Raw genomic sequence first — 20,612 nt, forward strand, 5'->3', positions numbered from 1 at the left:
ACTTTGGAATGGTGGTCAGGGAAGGCCTCTCTGAGCAGGTGACATTCCAACTGAGGCCTGAATGACAGAGGAGCCAGTCACGGGGAAGGCAGGGGAAGGGTTCAGCAAAACAGGATTTGGGTTTATGAAGAAAAGCAGAATTAACAAATGCAAAAGCTCTGGATTGGGAAAGAGCTTGGAAGGTTCAAAGGACAGAAAGAATGCCAAAAGAAGTGCTTAGCAGAGATGGGGAGGGATATAAGGCGAGGTTGGAGAGATAAGCAGGGCTAGCACCTTGTAGGTTAGGGTAAAGTATTTGTGTTTTATTCTAAATGAACTGGGAAGCAATTGGAAGGTTTTAAGTATGTTTTAAGTAGGTGAATGGCTTACTCTGTTTTATATTTTGAAAAGATCACTCTGGGTAATATATGGAGAATGGATTATAAGGGGACAGAAGTGAAAGCAGGAAAATCAATTAGAGGCAAATTGCAGAGGTCCAGAAAAGAAAGAGATTATATGGCCTAGACCTTGAAGGAGGAGAGATGGATGGATTAGGGTTACATTTTGGAGGCAAAGTTAAAAAGATTTGGATTAGGTGCAAGATATGGGAAAAAGAAAGGTACCAATGATGACTCCAAGAGTTTTGAACCCACTGAATGGTGTGGTGCCTGTAATGAGCTAGAGAGAACTAGCTTGGGAACAGGGGGAGTTACGAGTTCTGCTATGGACATGTGGGTCTGTTTGGGGGGTAACTAGGTCGCCTCTTTCAGGATGCTAAAGTCTGGATGAGAGAGGTGGATACCACAGGAATTACAGTTATACAATTAACTGACAAATGTGACTAGATATTAGGGCGAGGGCTTTGATAACTTCAGGTTTGAGTCTGAAAAGGTAGAAAGGAAGAGATCCCATTAACCAACATGATAGAGTAGGAGAAGTTTGGCAAAGAGAAGGCTTAATGAAAGCCAGGAATCATGAGGAAATTCCCATTTGAATAGTGGACAAAGGTACAGGCTTTAGAATCTGAAAGACTTGGGATTGAATCCTAGGTGAGCCGTTTACCAAACCCGTGTAACAAGTTACTTGGTTGCCTCAGCCCCCGTTTCTAATCTATAAAATGAGAGAAATGATTTGGTAATGATAAGATAGTGATAATGAGTAAATGAAATGATATATGTAAATGCTTAATACATAGGAATCATGCAATAAATACTATTATCACTGTCTCTTATAATCACTATTATAATAATAACAATATAAAAATAACAATAACTGTTGGGATGTGTTTTATTTCTGTTGATTATTACTAAGATAATAATGTTCTGACTATTAGTTCCTTTTAAGCAAGGCTTGCAAGGATATTAATCCAGATTTGATATTCAACTCTTTTTTGCTATATTTAATCATCAAAACAAATTACATATTATTTATGTACTTTTCCCAATTTACAGATCAATACACTAAGGCTCAGAAAGGGTACCATGTCCAAGGTTACACAGCTAGGAGTTGGAGCCTACCTGGAAGAGCCAGGACTCACACCTAGATCTGACTTGCTCCAAATAATCCTGAACTCTTCCCCAACAAATCACCAGTGAGATAAAAATACCATTGTACCACTTTGCCAGTTCTCTGGGATCTATGCTGAGTGAATAAATTCTGTTTTATAAAAATGTTATTAGCAAATCACCACCGTGGTTTTCACATTGTCTCATGGAATTTTCCAGTGCTGGACAATGTGCCTCTCAAGGCCTGTCTTTGGAGGACATGAAGAAAAGTCTCCAGTTCTCACCCATTGACAAATATGGTAAGTATACAGATTCATCAGATTGACTAAGGAAACTACCCCTAGGAAGGTGATGTCTATTTGGAAATGAAGGAGAAAAGATTCTGTTTTGTAATAAGTAGAGATGAAGGGTACTTTAAAAATATTATATTATAAAAGTGCAGACTTTGCTCTTGTAAGTCTTGTATAAGTCTACAGTTACCTTTGCATTTAATAATGTGTGCATAAGTGTGTAAGTGTATGTGGAAGTATATGGGAGTGTGTGTGCCCATGGGAAAAAGTACAACTCTTTTTTGAAAATAATCTCCTGCATCTCGTGACATTCCAAACACCTTGTTTCCACCTTATTGAGTCTACTACCTCTAAGTCCCACATTGTGCAGGTGTAGGGAGGAGGAGAAAACAAGAGATGAATTTCCACAACTACGTCATATCCTTGCTAAAGAGGAGCGTTTCCTCTTGTACCAGAGGGTAAAATGTGAACCCAGCTATTCGATCAAAAAGCTGGAGAGGAGGTGACGGTATCACTGATGTGATCTGTTTTGCACAGGACTATTTTAGAAAGAACTAATAAAGCTCTTCGAAATAGTTAACATAGCTCTGTGCTCGCCCCTGGAAGCCAGAGGTTGGGCAGTCCCCCTTATCAGCTGCCATATAAATGTGCCAGGCCTCTGATGTCCTTTCTCCAACCTCTAAGCCTGAGAAACTCTATATTTAATTGGAATTTTAGTACAATGGGCTCATTTATTCATGGGAACTTCCTTTGACAATATGGAGGACTGAAAAAATGTATGTCAGTTAAAGAGATCAGATTTATTACAAGGGCTGGGTTTGTGGAAGAATAAATTCGGTGGTGTGTGCCTGGTTCTGTGATATAGATGGCAATAGACCCTGCAGCTTTAGAATCCTCACCAATGCACCTCGGCTGCAGAGTATCATACCTAAGGCAATAGGAAGCCTCTAAGAAACGAAGAAAAAAAATTGTTCTGCATAGATTCGACAACTACTTGGGAACACTAAAGAAAGGAAACTTTGTGCTTCCGACTCCCAGTACGTGTCTAGAATGCAATCGAGTGCTTTTTATCATCAGCTTTACAACATAATTGGCCAATCCAGTAACGGGGGAAAATGTGCTCTAAGTGTCACATCACCACATTTTTTATAGATATAATATCGTTTTTTCAAACTTTACAGATGTGACTGCACAACCCCAAAATAGAGGGCACCCTTTGAAATGTGTGCTTTGACCAGAAGTCTTTTCTTTCATGGTGGAGTTTCAAGATGAAGCATTTCTTAACGATCTGTTTCTTAAAGGGATAAGACGTTGAGCAGAATTCCTCAAAATGAAGTTAGACAAAAGTGATGCAATGATAAAAAATGTAGGGTTTTCCTAGTCAAATATGTACCAGGGGTAGAAGAAAACATTAGCATGTTTGAATGGAGTGACAGTCCCAATAGACAAAAAAGATATATTCAATATCTCCCACTAGGAACATCACATCGTATAAGAAAGAACTCTTTAATTGCCCTCCATTTCTACTTCATAAACTAGTTGTGGTATAACAGCAACTTTATGAACTGTTTCTTCCCCACCCACAGAACAGGGCTAGAGAATGAAGATAAAATTAAGTACCTAACTGTACTTGAGACCTTTCACCCTGAAGTGACAAAACATGTAGACATGGTTCAGTCTTTCCTTAAAGCCTGTGTTCAAATTTCATTTGGTCCCTCTTAAGCTGAGTGACTGCACAGAGTCTGTCCAACTCTGGTGATGACGGTGTCCATAATAAATGTCAGCATCCATGCCCTGCTGATTTTGCTACCCATCTCCGAAGGCGAGCCCTCCCACCCTAGAAGGATGGGTGCTCACAATCAGATTTCCACTGGAGTCCTATGGAGAGAGAGGCATGGAGCGTCATAGGCCAGAAAAATCCCATGCGGTGCATTAAAAGGTTGATTATAGTAATGGAAGGATTACGAGCTTATTAAAGCATCTGTCTATGCCTGGGATGAAGTTGTGGTTTCAGTCTGGACGAAAGGAAATATTTTTGCTCTAAGGTGTAGATTTCTAGTCCGCCCAGAATTAGGATTCAGTAATGAGTATCCTGCTTCCCCTAATCTCAGCGGGCCAGGGCCAGCCCCACTAGCAGGAGAGGACTGGTCACAGCAGCTTTGGCAGCGGTGGTGCTGCCTCTCGGGAGAGTATATGTGCTGCCTAAGAGATTTTGACAGAGACCTTTCTTATGAAAATAAATATGCCCATCGAACTGCATATTGCCAGAAGTCTTAATGAAAATGTGGATGGCTGAGTTGGTTCTGAAAACTCAGCTATCAAAGGGAAGCAAAAGCAGCATTAACTATTGACAAATGTGCCCATTTTCACAGAAACAATGAATGGTTTCCCTACTTGGAATGGAAAGGTAACTGCTTCCCTGCCCACGTCCTACGTTCTCTAGGACTGTGGCCAGATTCTGAGGCACTAGCTCAATCCTCTGGACACACCCAGGGCTATTGCTTCAATGAGCATCAAATGCCACTAGTATTCAGACCTAAGCACTAAAGTACACCTAAAAATTGGACTTTCAGATAGAAAAAAAAAGAAAACAACCAGAGCCAACGTGTTACAGAGAATACTCTTTCCTTTTCTCTACTGCCATCTCCATCTCCCTTTTCAGCCATCAACGGTTTTGCACTCACTATGTGTCAGACACTGTGCTAAATGTCTTATGTGCATTACCAGCCTTATGACTTCTCCCCTCTACAAATGAAGACACAGGCTCAAAAAGGCTAACAAAAGTCACAGAACTGGTAAGTAGTGGAGGCAGGGCTTAAACCCAGATTCGCCTGACATGAAGCCCGTACTTTTAGCCATCATGATAAACCACCTTCCTGAACTGTACCCTTCTTTACTCTGAATTCAAAATGTCACGTGGCCAGACACCCATCACTGATGTTCTTCTGATCTCAGGTCTCTGTTTTCATTGTAAATTTTGCTTTTGTTTTACAATTGCATGCCCACAACTCTTGTCCAAACTCTGCTGTCAGCCAGGAGAGGCTGCTTGGCAGCTGTGCGTTGCACTGGCTGAGGCTGGTTGAGAGAAATGGGGAGATGGGCTGAAAGGCTGATAAGTAACAGCTGAACTTCTTTCCTGATGCAGGCTACGTGTCTGATCCCATGAGCCCGATGCATTTTCATTCTTGCCGGAATTGTGGCAGCTTTGAGGACAGCAGCTGACAGCATTCCGCATTTACCTAAGGAGAGTTTTCCCCCAAACTGACAGCAACAATTCCAACCATGGCAGCCTTGCTTCCATTTATATTTTACCCTCTAAGGTCTCCTTAAATTGGCTTATTCATACTGGTCCTATTTAATTCCCCACCACAAGTTGGGCTTCGGATTTGTGGCTGAGGAATGAAATGCAAAAGAACCAAAACAGAATGTATTTGAAGAATTGTTTTCAATTTTGTAAAGGAAAAAATAATTTTATGTTGTTGGTTGGAGGTGGGGCCTTAGTCGTTGGTGGGGACTTAACAATTATTATGTTTTCATAGACTGAATTAAGTAGACTTGTGTTTGAGAGTCATGCGTTTGATTTCTTAGAATATTGTTCATTTTCTTATCTCATTATGTTACTTAAAGTGTCCAGCTCCGTGATTAAAGATTCTTTGGTGACATACAAAATTGACTCAGAAGTGTATTTTATTCCAATAAGACTTCTACTGAGTACACCTTTCTTTCAGACATATTGGTAAAAATAAGTATTGATCTTCAGATCAAGAAGCTTGCAAAAATATAACACTTATTATTTGGCCTCCTCTCTAATGGTACCTCTGTGCTCTGCCTGGGTGACCTGTTGCTGTCAGCACCGAGGTGTCACAAATGCCATCGGTACCGTTATGAAACCGACCCATGCATGCAAAGCTGCCATTCATACCAGGGTCTGGCACAGTGCACTGGGAGGATAGTTGAGGTACCTGCTACCTTCAGAAAAAGAGAAGTCTTCCCTCCACACTCCCAACAAGGAAGACAGGAATGCTTCCACCAACAAAATAGTTTTGCCATTGAAAGACAGACCTGGAAAAAACAGTCAGGAAACCATGAAAATTCAGTGTTATAATTACTGCTATTCACCTTGGTAAGGGAAATAACATTAGTAAAGGAAGATTGGGCATCCTCTAAATCAAGGTTTCTGGATCTCAGAACTATTGGAGGGAGTAATTCTCTGTGGGAGCTGTCCTATGCACTGTGGGATTTTTTTTTTTTTTTTTTTTTTTTGCACTGTGGGATTTTTAATAGCTACCTGGCTTCTACCTCCAGATGCCAGTAACATCTCCCTAAGTCACAGCAATCAAAAGTGTCTCCAGACTTTTCTTAATGTGCTCTGGGGGACAAAAATCTCCCCAGGTTGAGAACCACTGCCCTAAATCCTGAGATCAGGGAGCTGAAGAGGAATGAAAGGAAGATAGAGCCTGACTCTGACTGGCTGCATTTAGGCAAAACTGCTTTCTCCTCCTCCTTAGTAGTGTGGATTCATAGACAAACGGAGCTGAATGAGTGCTGATTGCTCCTTCTGTGTCTGTGGCAAGCTGCCCCATTCTCCCCCCTCCCCTACCAATTAGAAATGATGTTGCTTGCGGGCAATTTCTATCAGAACAGCAATGCCCCCTCTATTCCTTCAGAGCCTTTCCTTATGACCTGTGGTCGCAAAGTTGAAAGTCCCCACATGTTCTGAAGAGCTTGGCGACAGCCCAGTGTGAATCCAGAGGTAGAAGTGAAAACCATGGTACTTCCAATTAAATTTATCCTTTTTCAGCCCCCAGCCTTTTCACTTCCCCACCCAATTTTTCCGGAGTCACAGATACTCTATCCCACCAAGCGAGTTGCCAAGGGGCTTAATCATAAGCAGGACCAAGGAGCTTGAAGTGACCATATTGGCAAAATGCCTTCTGGCAAAGACAGAAAAAGAGAAAAAAGGGGCTGGTTAAAGAGCACCGGTCTCCCCAACTCTCCCTCTCCTCCTCTGCTCTAGGTACTTTAGGAAACCAGCCAGCACCAGCCTGGGAAACTTTGGGGCTTAATCCTTTTGAGTTGAGTTGAAAGGAATAACTTGGAAAGTTAAAAATTTTTAAATATATACATACATACCAATTTTAACTAAAAGATTCACAGTAGGTGTAATGCCGAATGTGTGTCTAATCAGGATTAAAGCAGGAATCCTCCCAGGTTCCCACTGAATGGAGGTCAGATCCAGAGGAATGACTGCTTCTGAAATACCCCTCTTTTAGAGAAGGATTTTCTAGAACAAATTTGTCAAGCTCCCTTTCTTTGTTTCCTTTAATTAACCACCTCCTCTCTCCACACTATGTCTCCTTATGTTGCTGCTTCCCTCTGGCTCTTGTTAAGTATCTGTGTCTTGATTCCTGAGAAGGGTAACCTTTTCACAGAGGCCAACCTATAGCTCACAAACCCTTTTCATTACTGCACTTTTAATGCGGCCCAGGGATCATCTTAGAGCTTGCCTCGAGACCATGGGGATTTTTTGTGTTGGTTTTTTTTTTTCTCCTTGCTGAAAAAAATGTCTCACTAATTGCTTTCTTTTTGTGCTGGTAAAAATGAACTTCTATGATCATGTTTTTGCATGCTTAGCACATTAAAATTTTTTTTCCATGTGCATGCAGCACTGAGCTCACTTAGAAGATGTTCAATTAGCTAAAATTGTAAGCCAAATTACAGCAGCACCAGGACAGAGTTATTCCAACACAGTGATTATTTGGGTTAAATTATTTCCAAAGCTGACATTTCCCTGGGAAAGAGAAAAAAATGGGTGCCAGTAGTAGGAAAAAGGGCTAGTGCTAGACAATCCATCTGAAATGAAGGACCTGATTTCTTTCTCTCTCATGCTCTCTGCCTTTCCTTAGTTTCTTCTTACCTTCCTTCCATCCTTCCTTCCTCCTTTTCTCCCTCCAACAATAATCATTAGCTTTGGAGTCACTCGGGCCTTCTACGGTAGTTGTGTGACCTTGGGCAAGTCACTTTACCTATCTGAGCTCGTTTGTAAGATGGTGATAATAAAAATTATGTTGTAAAGTTGCTGTAAGGATTACAAATAATATAAAGTGCATTGAATAGTTCCTGGCACACCATAGTCAATATTGTAAATGTTGTTGTTGTTTATTTTTATATTATGTCACCACACAGCCAAAGAGCTATTCTACAGAAGTAGAGCATGAGAAGGGTAGAGATTTTTCTCTCTTGTGGAAATAACCATTAACATCCCTAAAAACCCCACCTTTGCAAACAGCAAACTGCCAAGCTTATGCTTTTGAGGCAGTTGGAGCCAAGATGCATCAGCCTAGACAGTGACATCTTATTTACACCTGGAATAAAATCTGAAGAGAAATGATATCCTTTAAATCAAATACAAGAATCAGAAAGAATTTCTCAAACAAGGGGGATGATAATTAAAAATAGAAAGAAAACACATTTATTGAGTATCTGCTATATGGCAGGAAGTGTTTTAGATGATTTTAAGTGTATTATTTCAATTAGTTCTCAAAATAGCTCTGGAAAGGGAGAATGCTCTTCCTGATTTTCCAAGTAAGTGACAAATCCAAGCTAGTATAGAATGGAATCAGGTTTCAAAACTCAGCTTGTCTTACACTAGCATCCATGAGTTTTTCACTACATAGTACTGCCTCCACTGTGATGGAGAAAAAGGAATAAAAATAGCAAACAGTCACAATCCAGAACTGTGGTAAAAGCAGACAAATCTGCAGTTCTGCAGTCCTGAGGAAAATTTGGGAATTACCCAGGAGAAGTTGCAGGGACAAAAATAAAAACAACCAAACCACCAAACCTGTCTTGATTACTATGGCTCATGATTGCAAAGTAAAACCAAAAAAAAAAAAAAAAAATCATCATTTCCTCTGTTTTAATTATGGAAAAAAGAGGGCTAGAATAATCTCAAGGTTCAAAAAACATACATTGTTATTTTCTAGGCACAAAGAGCCAGAAATGATTGACAGAAGCAAGACTCTCACCGTGATAAGCAGGAACAAAACAATTATGAGGGCAAAGCACAGCAATTAGGGAAGCCAAGGAGTTGCACATTTTCCTCTCCTTATTAGCACACTGGGTGGGGAAAGTGAGGAGAGATGGTGTAGCCGTTACCAGTAGGATTTGAATACCTTTTTCCTTCCTAGTTTTGTGTTGCTTGTAGTTACTCAAGCATGCTGACTGCAGAGCTCCCCCCTGATCAATTCCCTTCTATATTTCACGAGCCACAAGGGCAAAGATGAACCGTTTGACAATTGCAGTCCCTTCACAGGGGATCAGTTGAAGGCTCAGCTGCTGCAGTAACAGACTATGGTCCAAGACTGTCAGCTCAATTAGCACCATATGCAAAACATGATGGAGAAGCAAAGTTCCTCTCCCTCCTTGGACATCCTACCTTTTGGAAGGCTAACTAGATACAAAAAGAGCAAGGGTTGTACATTTCTCCTCAGGCCAGAGATCCAAGGCAGCACAGCAGCCGACCCAATGGCAGGGTACTAATTAAATTAGGCTTCTAGAATTAAAACACTGCGCCGGGTGCCAGGCCCCACTGATGAGGACAGGTCTCCGAAGCACTCTCAGTCTAACTTTATGTTTAATTAGTGAGACAAAAAGAATAGTATCTCAAACATCTGTCTTCTAAGCAATGGACTCATATGCAGGAAAAAGGTATCTTCGCCATCTTTAAAGAAGGTTTTGAAGCTCACTAATTTCACTAACTTCCATCTCTTCTTTTATCTCAACTAATCAGGAAAGGGAGAGATTTCAGCAAGACCACGAAATGCAATGAAAATAATTTGAATGTTGGTTTGCCCTTCAGTTTTTACTCATAATAATCCATGGTCTGCTTAACACCACTTCAAAAATTAATCCACAGTGAAGAATGTCAGGTTCTTCTTTCAGAGGTTTTCTTTTCCTGTCCTTAAACTCAAATCAGTCAGAGGGAACGGAATTAATGTCCAGATTGAGGATAGTCTGAGGTGAGAAGAATAAAAATGGATGGGACACTGGATGACATATGTTTATCCTGTACCAGGTATAAAATTGTAGGAGGCAGACTAGCACAGAGCAGTTCTCAAACTTCAGCCTATGTCAGAATCACTAGAGGGTTCATTCAAATGCAGATTGCTGGACCCCACCCCAGGGTTTTAGAATCCGAAGTTTTGGAGTGGGACCCAAAAGCGTGCATTTCCAACAAGCTCCGGGGAGACCTGATGCTGCTGGTCCCAGGACCACACTTTGAGAAGCACTGGCATTGTAGTGAGCTTTCGAGTCAAGCATTGGTGAAAATCTGGTTCAGCCCCTCACTGTGTGTGACCTTCCATGGGCAAGTTACTCAGTCTCTCTGACCCTCAGATTCCTCATTTATAAAGTGGAGACAATGATTCTTACTTCATAGAGAGGATTAAGTAAAATAATGCATGAAAATCACATATCACAGTGCCAGGCACATGATAAATGTTCCATAGCAATCAGCCATGCTTAATATAACATGACTGGGAGAGCAATCAACCAAGCACCAAGGGCTAATCTTTAACTTCCTGGATGCTAATTAAAGGATTATGGTTTGAGAGAATTTAAGTGTTTGTAAGACAAATAGACCCTAAATTAGCATCCTATAATCGAGGTTATACAACAAAAAGAATATGAGAATAATGTAAAAAGCACAACATGAATAAAATTATAACCAAATTTGCAGTGCAGTAAAGTTAAATATAAATGGTTAATTACTAATGTCTCCAAGGAACATGAATTAGACTCCTCTTTTGTGTTACCTCAAATCTTCTTGGTCTCACCTATGCCATTGGCCACTGAGTCATCCACCGTCACCACAAACCAACTTCCTGTGGGCACAACTTGACCACACCTTGCCTCATATCAAGCCTGGTTCCTATTGCCTTGTACCCCCCAGATCACTGCCATGGGGCACCCCTGTTGCCCTGAAGAGAGATGTCCCAAGTTCTTGAGGCCTTTGCAGCTCAACCTAGCAATTAACACTTGGGGACCTATGGAGTAAACCTTTGACCAATAGGGATCAGGGCCAGGGAATAAGGGCCCTTAAGGAATAAGGGCCCTTCAGGGATCAGAGCCCTTCTCCATCACACCCCAAATGTCCCAAGGCACAGTTATTCTTAGAGTCTCAGAAGACAGTTTAGTGAGACTGACAATCAGTTGCCCTTGATTCCAAATACCGTCCAGCTCAATACCACACTGTAGGATTGGCTCTCCCTCCTACCCTTCCTCACCCCTGCTCTCCTCATTCCCACTTACATGGGATTGCTTTCCCTAAAGAAATAGTAGCACATGAGGTTTTTAGTCGGGCTCTGCTTTCTAGAGAGACCAAGCCAGGATAGACAGTATGTAAATAAATGAATTTTGACTGCTAGTTTCTCCTTAGTAAGGAGTGGTTTGTGGAATGAAGGAGTGAGCAATTGGATAATTAAATGAGAGTAAGAATGAATTAACAAAGGAGTGAAGGGATTCAGTAGGCTGCTGGGCTGAGATCATCATTTTAGCCTTGTTCCTTTCAGCCCCTTTGACTCTCCTATTGTCTTTGTTAAAAGATAAACTGTGGCATTTAAAAAATTTTAAGAATTTATTTGAGCAAAACTTCATTTAAAGTGGGTAGGGCCAAATCGGAAGTAGTTAGGAGCAATCTACCTGCAGGAACCAGGGGCAAGACTTTTATGGAGAAGAAACAGAAACAAAGCAAAGCAGTTATTTGATTGGCTCTAGCTTAAGTGGTTGCCTTATTTGGGAAAGCCTAGTTGGTTGTTTGTGATTGGTTGTCCTTAGATTTTGATTTCTTAACCTTGAGGCATTTACAGGTTTAGGTTTTGGGTTGTTTAGTAGGCTGGTAAGGCATTAGAACCACCTCAGTCTAACGGCTTCCTTGTTTAATTAATTTAACACTGTTTTCACTCTTTCACAGTTTCTCTTTTATGTGTGGGATGTGGTACTTAGCACTACTCTGCTTGATTATGCCCTTTGTAAGTAACACTCACCAGCAAAACTGGCTCTGTGTTGCTAGGGATTTGCTACCTTCACTCTAAATTTCTATAAGCTGATTTTTTCCTCTCCCTTTTTGGTTGTTATTTCTCTCATTCTATCAATCTGCTTACTAATTTTTCTACTTTATTAGTATATTCCTATTTAGCATTCTCATTATTACTGCTATTCTTTTTCCTCCCTAGTTGTGTGTTTAGTGTCTCTACAAGTTGGAAATGACTTTTTACGTACCCTTCAGGGAGTTCTTTCATTTGCATGAAAATGACCAGTTTCCTGGCATTGCCAGGAGGGTACTAACCCCCCAAACAAACTCTGTCTCTGTGGTGCTTCTTGTTCTTTCAGTTTAATCATCCCTCACCCCTTGCTTGGAAGTCTAATGAATGAAATGATCTGTCATTGCTTTTGCTTTTAACTCTTCAATGCTCCTTAAATATGGGCTCCATGCATTTTTTTTCAGTAGCAGTCCCAAAAGAATAGGGAAGCAAAGCTCAGATTTTGTTATAGACGACCCCCACCTACCATGTTACAGTTCCTCCTTAGTACAGTAATTGCCTGCCCATCCTTCAAGCCATAGTTCTTCACATAGACAACAAGGAAGCTGAATAAAAAAATGAACAAAAGAGGGCTGGATTGGAAAGGCACCAAATTAAAGGCAAAGATGAGGATGAAAAGCAATGGAATAAAGGCATAGGGTTGTTAGTCTACCACTCAGTTCTGCAGAACCCTAAATGTCCAAGATTTTTGGCATCCACATATTCACCAAAAGTCTTCCATCTCCTGTATTACAAAGTCAATGCATTTTGGGGGCAAGTTCAACTGGTCAAATCTATGCAAAGCAAGCACATTTTAAAAAATTCTAGCAATTAAAATAATTGGCTAGCTAAGAAAAGACTGTCCTAGTTAATTGGTCTCCACTGAAGAAACATTAGGCTTAAGGGAAAATGTATGTTTAATAGAAGTAATAAGTTATTAATACAAATGGAAATCCTGCAAAATGTAAAACAGTGAGTAGTGAAAACTGTTCAAGTTGCTTGCTAAAGCTAAATTAGTTTGTTCCTTTCTCCCACACTATCCATTAAGCTGTTAACTGATTTAAAATATTAATAGAGTTCAGGAATCACAGAGAAATACCTCCTTATTTGCAATTTTTCTGTCAGATGTCTTACTACTGTATCAAAAATGATTATTCATAGTACAAGCACATGTTGCAATTAATCAAAGCCATATTGCACAGCAAACAGGAGTGTTTACAAATGTTCTTAGAGTTCTTAGCCTGGTTAAAAAACAGATCCTGTATCCCCTTATAATTTTAAATGATCTGCCTTAAAAGTCATGTTTTCTCTTATTTTTATAGATTCCATAGAGTTCAGTTTTCCTGTGGTGCTAATTTATGGTGTTTATTTGCAAACCCGGCATTAATAACTATCAAAAAAAAAAAACAACCAAACCCACCATGCATTTAAAGGGAGCTATTAGTTGCATCTCCAAGGAGAAGATGACTAGTTTTCTGTGCCCTCGTGCAGCTGCCTGTCACCCTGCTGGGTCACTCAGGGATTTCCTAATATACAGCAGGCAAATGAGTGTTTGTTATCATTTCTTAGGGCTTTGTTGCAAAATGCCTTTGGAGAACTGGGATAAACTACGAGTGTGTCACACACAGCCCCTTTTCCCCATTGTTTTAAGGCCTGGTCAGAGACAGAAGCCACATCCTCATTCACACCCTCTTGTCTCTAGACCTTACCCTGGTTTCCACTCTGCTCTTTTTTTTAACTTTTTATTTTAGATAATGATCAATTCACAGGAATTTCCAAAATAGTGTACAGAGAAGTCCTGTGTATTCTTCGCCCAGTCTCCCCCAACAGAACATCTTGCATAACTACGGTGCAATATCAAAACCTGGAAATAGATATTGGTCTACTCCCCTTTTTATTTTTGAAATTTTTAAATTTTATTTTACTTTTTGACAGGAAAATAGGATTTATTGGTGGATGTGAGTAAGGAGGGGACAGTGCCAAGGGTGTCATGAGTGCAGGGTCTGCCATTTGTCCAGAGGGCCATGATTAGGGATGTATTTGACTCCACAGCCTGAGCCACTTTTCTGTCACCATATTTTCAAATTCAGCAGCAGTAAACTTAGTAAATCCTCACTTCTTGGAGATGTGGATCTTCTGGTGGCCAGGGAACTGGAACTTGGCCGAGGGTAGGGCCTCAATCACATCTCCTTATTCTGCAGCTTGGTACGGATGGACATTATGACTTGGCCACCATGCCCTGGGGCTTTCCAAAGGCACTGTGCATACCTATCTGGAGCCTAGACTGGGGACAGCATGCCAGTCATGAATGTCCACTGGAAAGGGCTGCCTCCAAGGTCCCTTAGGGCAACCGATACAGACAACAGGCTCATACACTACCCTACCTAGGAGGCTGCTGTTTGCAGCCATTGCACACCAGGCCCCCACAGGGAAAAGAGCACGGTAGGCTGAATTGGCTGCAAGGTCTACTCCCATTTTTAAAGGGACCTATTACTTACCTCTGAGTAGAAAGAGGCCCTGAGCCCATCTTATGCTACCAGCTACAGTGGACAAATTACAAAAGAGTGAAAAAAAAAAATGAGGTATTCAGAGGGTAGACTACTCCTTTGCTTCTCTACTAGAAAGTTTCATACAACCTAGTTGTTTCCTTGACCTATATGTGAACTCTTCCTTAAAGTTGATATAAGGGAAGAAATATCACTAACAAGAGCGTTACAATTTTAAATGCCACTAAAAAGAGCATTACAATGTTAAATGCCAATAACAAGAGCATTGTGATTTAAAAATCTCTTCCCAACCATTTTAAGACAATTGTGTTAAACCATCATTTAAGAAGCTTTAGTTGTGGAAAAATTTAGGCTCAATCGCTAGTATCTTCATAGTCAACCTGAACTTTATTGGGAATTTGTAACTGTGAATATTTGAAAAAATATATTCTCTCACTTTACAATTAAATGATATAAATATTTTGAAGATTATGTCAAAAGTCTGTCTTTTGTAACATAAGGACTCAATAATTTGAAGGGCTTTCCCAGTATAAGTAGAACCTGCATAAAATTAAAATTTTTACTTTATTACTGAATTTGCAGTGAATAAGGAAACACTTAAAAAAAAAAAAAAGAAAAGGTGAGCTAAAACCATCAGTGATCAGGTAAGGACAAGGGAAAAACAAGGTTGCCCTGAGGGCAATGGGCTATTAGTACTGAAACTGGTGACTAAGCCTTGCGCCAACAGTGAGGGGGAAATTTATTAAAGATTGGCACACTAAACTGGACCCTGAAAGGATTATTCACAAACTAAAATTAACACAATACTCACAGACAAATGAGAAACAAACCACCATGAATGAAACTCAACAGAAATAACAAGCTACAGTTCCAGACACCGAAGATATCAGATATTAGAAGAATCGGTTTGGGAATAGAAAGTAGCTATGCATACAGTACTTAAAGAAATTCTAAAAATAAAATGACACAAAGTAGGAAAAAATTAGCAAGCAGCATGGGACCATCAAAATGAACAGATAGATTTGCAGTTTTGTAGTTAAAGGAGAGGGTGTTGGAGTAGATAATACAATCACATGCCTGGTAAAATGAAGAAATAGGTCTAGTGTTGGTAGTAGACATCTGGTGGGTTGGGAGATGTTCTGACTAATAAGAGAAAATATAATATCACTGTGCATCTATTCATATATTTTTAAATTTGTTTTGCTCTTATAAGAAAATTTGCTGTCAATACTATTGATGATTATTGCCACTGTAATATTATCCTAAAGTTTTATCATGCAGTTTTATAGACCCTTTCTCCACTTTAAATGTTGATAGAGGTGGTACAGGTACATATACCTTAGGTTTCTGGCACCCTTTGGAGATTCACTTTAGTTTCTGTATAAGTTGTTTTTATACTTCTCTTTTTTCCCCTGTAGTCAATTATATTTCATTCTTATTTTATGCCTATTACAGAAAAATATAAAAAGTTTTTGTGGATACCAGTGACTTATAATAAATAGTAAGTTTTAACAATTTTATATCACTTTTTAGCTATCTTTGGATTACATATTAATTCATTTTGAATATTTCAAAATCAATATTGAATTGTTATATTTCAATATGTCTCTCAATATGCTTTGAATATAGACATGACTAAGGCTTACTGATGGACTTGACATGGAATGAGAAACAGAGAGATGAACAGTTTTTGTGAAAAAAAAAATGAACAGGTAGACTTGGATTAAAGACTAAATACAACTTTAAGAAATGAAAAATAAAATTGTTGAAAGTACAAGTACAATGAATGCATTAAATAGAAGATTAGACAGATAAATAGAAAAGAATTGGCAGATAGCTCTAAAGAAATTACACAGAATACAACTTTAAGGAACAAAAGGTGAAAAAGTCTCAGAACTTTTTTGCTCATCTCTAAAATAGGAATTAAAATACAGTCATTCCTCAAGGTCCATCCATGTTACTGCAAGTGGTAAGATTTCATCTTTTTATGGCTGAGTAGTATTCCATTGTATATATATATATTATACCACATCTTCTTTATCCATTCATCTGTTGATGGATACTTAGGTTGTTTCCATATCTTGGCTGCTGTAAATAATGTGATGAACATGGCGGGTGCATACATCTTTTCAGACTACTGTTTTTGTATTCTTTGGATAAATACCCAGAAGTGTGTCATATGGTAGTTCTATTCTTAATTTTTTGAGAATCTCCATACTGTTTTCAATAGTGGCTGCAGAAAAACTAACAAACAAACACAAAATAAATGAACAAATCAAACCAAACAAAAACAAACACAGAGATACAGAGTAGTGATTACCAGAGGGGAAAGGGTGAGGGGGGCAGAGAGTGGGTAAAGGGGATCAACTGTATGGTGATGGATGGAAAATAAACTTTTGGTGGTGAGCACATTGTAGGGTATACAGAAGCAGAAATATAATGGTATCAGCTTAAAGAAAAATGCACAACATAAAAGTTATTAGTTAAGTTTTATTTGGGGAACTTACTAAGGACTATAACCTGGGAAACAGCCTCTCAGTTTAACCTGAAGAGGTAGGGGTGGAGCCAGGATATATATAAATTTTTTGGCTGGGAAATATGTATAGTCAAGCATACATCTTGGTAACAGTTCACTGCTAATCATAAACAACAGTTAATCTCAAGTTAATAATTTTAGTGCTTTTCTATGTATGGGAAGATGCGAGAATCTAGGGTCACTGAAATTCTTCCTCAGATATGCATCTTAACTATCTAGATGAATTCTTCTTAGGGTGCTCTGTCAGTGGGTGACTGCAATGGATTGTGACTTAACCTTTGCATATTGGGATGATGAGCAACACTCTTTGTTCTTTTTGTTTACATTATACACATAAAACTTATATAATATTATAAATAATTGTTAGCTCAATTTAAAAAAATACAGTCATCCCTTAGTATCCAAGGGGCATTGGTTCCAGGATCCCCCCATGGATACCAAAATCCAAGGATGCTGAAGTCTCTTATATAAAATGGTGTAGTGTTTGAATATAATCTATGCACATCCTCCTGTATGCTTTAAATCATCTCTAGATTACTTATATTACCTAATACAATGTAAATGCTATGTAAATAATTGTAAATAAAATGTAAATGCTATGTAAACAGTTTCCAGTACACGGCAAATTCAAGTTTTGATTTTTGAAACTTTCTGGAATTTTTTAAAAAATATTTTCGATCTGCCATTGGTTGAATCTGCAGATGCGGAACAGAAGATAGGGCAGGTACAGTGGGCTACAGAGGGCCAACTGTACCTGCCCTATCTTCTTCTGTTTGCCACTAGATTCTACTTCATGAGAACAATGCAAGGTACGTGTGATAGTAACCTATAAGCGGAAAACACTATTATATACCAACAGGTAGAATGGAGACTACCTCTGTCCCTTTCTGTCTCTTTCCCTCAAGGCTATCCTTATCTAATTTATTTTTCTCTTTGTTGGTTCTCTTCAAATCGTTCTTGTTCATTCTACTCTGATTTTCCCTGGACATAACTGTTGAGAGGCAAAGTGAATATAATCTGTGATTTAGCCCTTCCCCAACCCCTTAGGATCAACTGAGGCACCTGTTTGCCAGGTGTGGACTGGACAGGTGTGGAGCTATTTATCACACTGGTTAGAGGCACTCAGTTGAGAGGCAACCCCTTGACTTGGGTGGCTCAGGGTACACAATCCTTTTCAAGGATTGGAAAGTGCACTGAGCCTTAGGAGACACATGGGCTAGGAATTGCCAGGAGCACAAGTTCTTCTACTGAGAAGTGGCGCTCAGCTCTCCATGGCTGTCCAGAGGCTAATCAGCCACAAATCTACTGAGACTCAGCTTCACAGATCTTACAGTTTGCAAATGGAGATTAAGATTTGAAAACAACAGAATCTAATTGCCATTGAGAAGCAATCCCCTCTAGAAGAGGCCTCAGCAGCGAAGAGAAGGATATTTATTGTAGTCTAATAGGGTATGACTCAAATACAGCCTCTTGGGCAACAGAAGATGATTCCAGCATTATCCTTGCAATTGTAGTGGTACTGTGTGTTGGAAGCCCTCATCTTTGTGGTGTGAAGGGCAGGATTCAAAGTTCTGGCTAAGAGAGTAGACTCTAAAGCAGTGGTTCTCTACCCCAGCTGCACGGGGAGCTTTCAAAGAGACTGGTACCCAGTCCTACGCCCAGAGATTCTAATGGTCTGTGTGCAGCCTGGACGTCAGGATTTTTCAAAACCTCCCAGTAAGTTCTAATGTGCAGCCCAGGCTGAGAACATTTGAGAACGCTGGTTCTCACAGCTCAGCGTGCATCAGTGTCACCTGGTGGCCTTTTTAAAACACAGTTTGAACTCTAGCTTCTCAAGGTCTGGTCCCTGGCTCAACAACATCGGCAGCATGTCGGGATTTGTTAGAAATGCAGATTCTCGGGTGCCGTACAGCCCTAATTAATTGGAAATTCTAGGAGTGGGACCCAGCACATTCGAATTTAAAAGGCCCTCCAGGTGATTCTAATTCAAAGCTAAACTTTGAGAACTCCTGCTCCAGATGGAGCCATTTTTTTTCTGGGTTAAACCCCATCTGTGACACTTCCTAGCTTTACAACTTGAATATGTTACTTCTTTTTGTGTCTCCGTTTCATCACCTATAAAATGGGGCTAATAGTACCTTCCTCATTGCATTGTGAGGCTTAATGAGTAAAGAAATAAAAGAGTAAAAGAATAAAATGAATAAGATAGTAAAAGCATAATGTGTTAAGCTGTATTATACCGATTTAAATTAGGCTTCTGAAATCACATTAACATCTACCTTTTAATCTCAGTAGTTATTCAGAATTGAGATCTGTGGAGAAAAGCCTTGGCTCCCAATAGTAATCACCTGGGGAGATTTTTTTAAGTCCTGTGGCCCAAACCTCACCCCCAGAGATTAAAAAAAATCTCCGGGGAATTCTAAGGTGCAGCCAAATTTGAGAACCAGTGATTCAGATTTGAGTTTGTTAAGCCGATTTGTTTATGCTTAGATAGGTTTGTAATTTGTTGAATTCTACTGGAGAGTTCTGTGCTTAGTAGGGAGCCACTAACATTATGATTCGTTCAGTGGGGAGAGTTTCCATTCATTCTCAAAGATTTTCTTTTCTTTAAATTAATCAATGGCAGATGTGTGTGTGCACACGCATGCGCCCATGTATGCATAAAATAACTAGTATGTGGTGCTTCTGCTGTCTCTAACCATAAATTTTTGCATTCTCAGTGGGGATTATAAACAGGCAATGACAAACCTCAGGACATCTGTAATTCAGACGACCAAAATATTTCACTTAAGCCGCATTTGAAAACTTGTATTTCAGCATTTGCAAAGCAAGAACAAAATTAGCTGTTCTAAAAAACAAAACTGAAAAACCATCAAGTTTTAGAGAGTGAATTTGATTAGAAATTGGGATTCTTTACCTCTAACAAGAAAATCTGACTAATGAGGAGCAGTATTGTGAAGTGAAATAAGCTCTAGACTAAAGATAGGAGTTGCAATCCTGCTTTGTCCCTCACCAGTGTGTAGCCTATTCCTCAGACCCGCTGGGTCTCTGCTTCCTCAATCTGATACGTACAGAGGTGCTCGTGGAACTTTTGATCTCCAGGGTCCCTATTACCTCTAATGTTTTATGAAAATAATGACCATTTTCTCTCCAGTCCACAAATTCAGATACTTCCTGCATCCTATCAACATCAATTAAATTTAGGCTTAAAAATTTCCAGAACGTGTAACAGCATTACCTCTGCATTTTAGCTGTTAGTCATCCTTTTACCAGATATTTATTGAGTGTGTGCCATGTGCAGCCACTGCTCTTGACACAGGGAATTGAACATGGACCAGAGCAGACCATGTCTCTTCTCTCATGGGGCTGACATTCTATTGCACAACAAGTAAGCCTGTGTTACAGGAAATGTAATTGTCACAACTCTACAGTTCCTTTTCCCTTCCTCACAACATCTCACACTTGCATTCTAACAGATGGACTAGAGAAGATGGTAACGGTGTGGAAGGAGAGATTGAAAACCTGGCTAAAGTGAAGCTTTTTAATAATAGTCTTAAAAAGAGAGGAAGATTGTAATAAATCATTCTTATTCCACCGAGGAGTGAAAGGGCAATTAGTTCCTTTGTGCCAGTTGTTTCCAAACTTTTGTGACTAAGGCACATTTTTGAAAACTGAAATTTCTGTGGCATATGAAATGGTGGGGATTGGGGAGT

General features: G+C 39.6%; 1 protein-coding gene and 1 non-coding gene across 5 annotated transcripts in view; one reads left to right on the forward strand and one right to left on the reverse strand.

The window, feature by feature from the left end:
* Window positions 1-5,443, forward strand: part of LOC118900046 (serine/threonine-protein kinase TNNI3K) — a 288,316-nt gene extending 282,873 nt beyond the window's left edge. For 2 of the 4 annotated variants that reach the window (XM_036862214.1, XM_036862222.1), the window contains exons 23-24: window positions 1,704-1,783; window positions 4,920-5,429. In XM_036862214.1, the coding sequence (XP_036718109.1) occupies window positions 1,704-1,783; window positions 4,920-4,996 (157 nt within the window). In that variant the 3' untranslated portion in view covers window positions 4,997-5,429. Of the gene's footprint in view, window positions 1-1,703; window positions 1,784-4,919 lie in introns of all 4 variants that reach the window. The other 2 variants (XM_036862208.1, XM_036862231.1) reach the window with 2 other exon arrangements.
* Window positions 5,444-14,179: 8,736 nt separating this feature from the next.
* LOC118887229 lies at window positions 14,180-14,318 on the reverse strand. The gene has a single exon (XR_005017928.1). It is a non-coding gene; the product is annotated as a small nucleolar RNA SNORA70 (small nucleolar RNA).
* Window positions 14,319-20,612: the final 6,294 nt, after the last annotated feature.

This window comes from Balaenoptera musculus, chromosome 1 (genome assembly GCF_009873245.2).
Source record: "Balaenoptera musculus isolate JJ_BM4_2016_0621 chromosome 1, mBalMus1.pri.v3, whole genome shotgun sequence".
In the NCBI taxonomy this organism is placed as follows: Eukaryota; Metazoa; Chordata; class Mammalia; order Artiodactyla; family Balaenopteridae; genus Balaenoptera; species Balaenoptera musculus.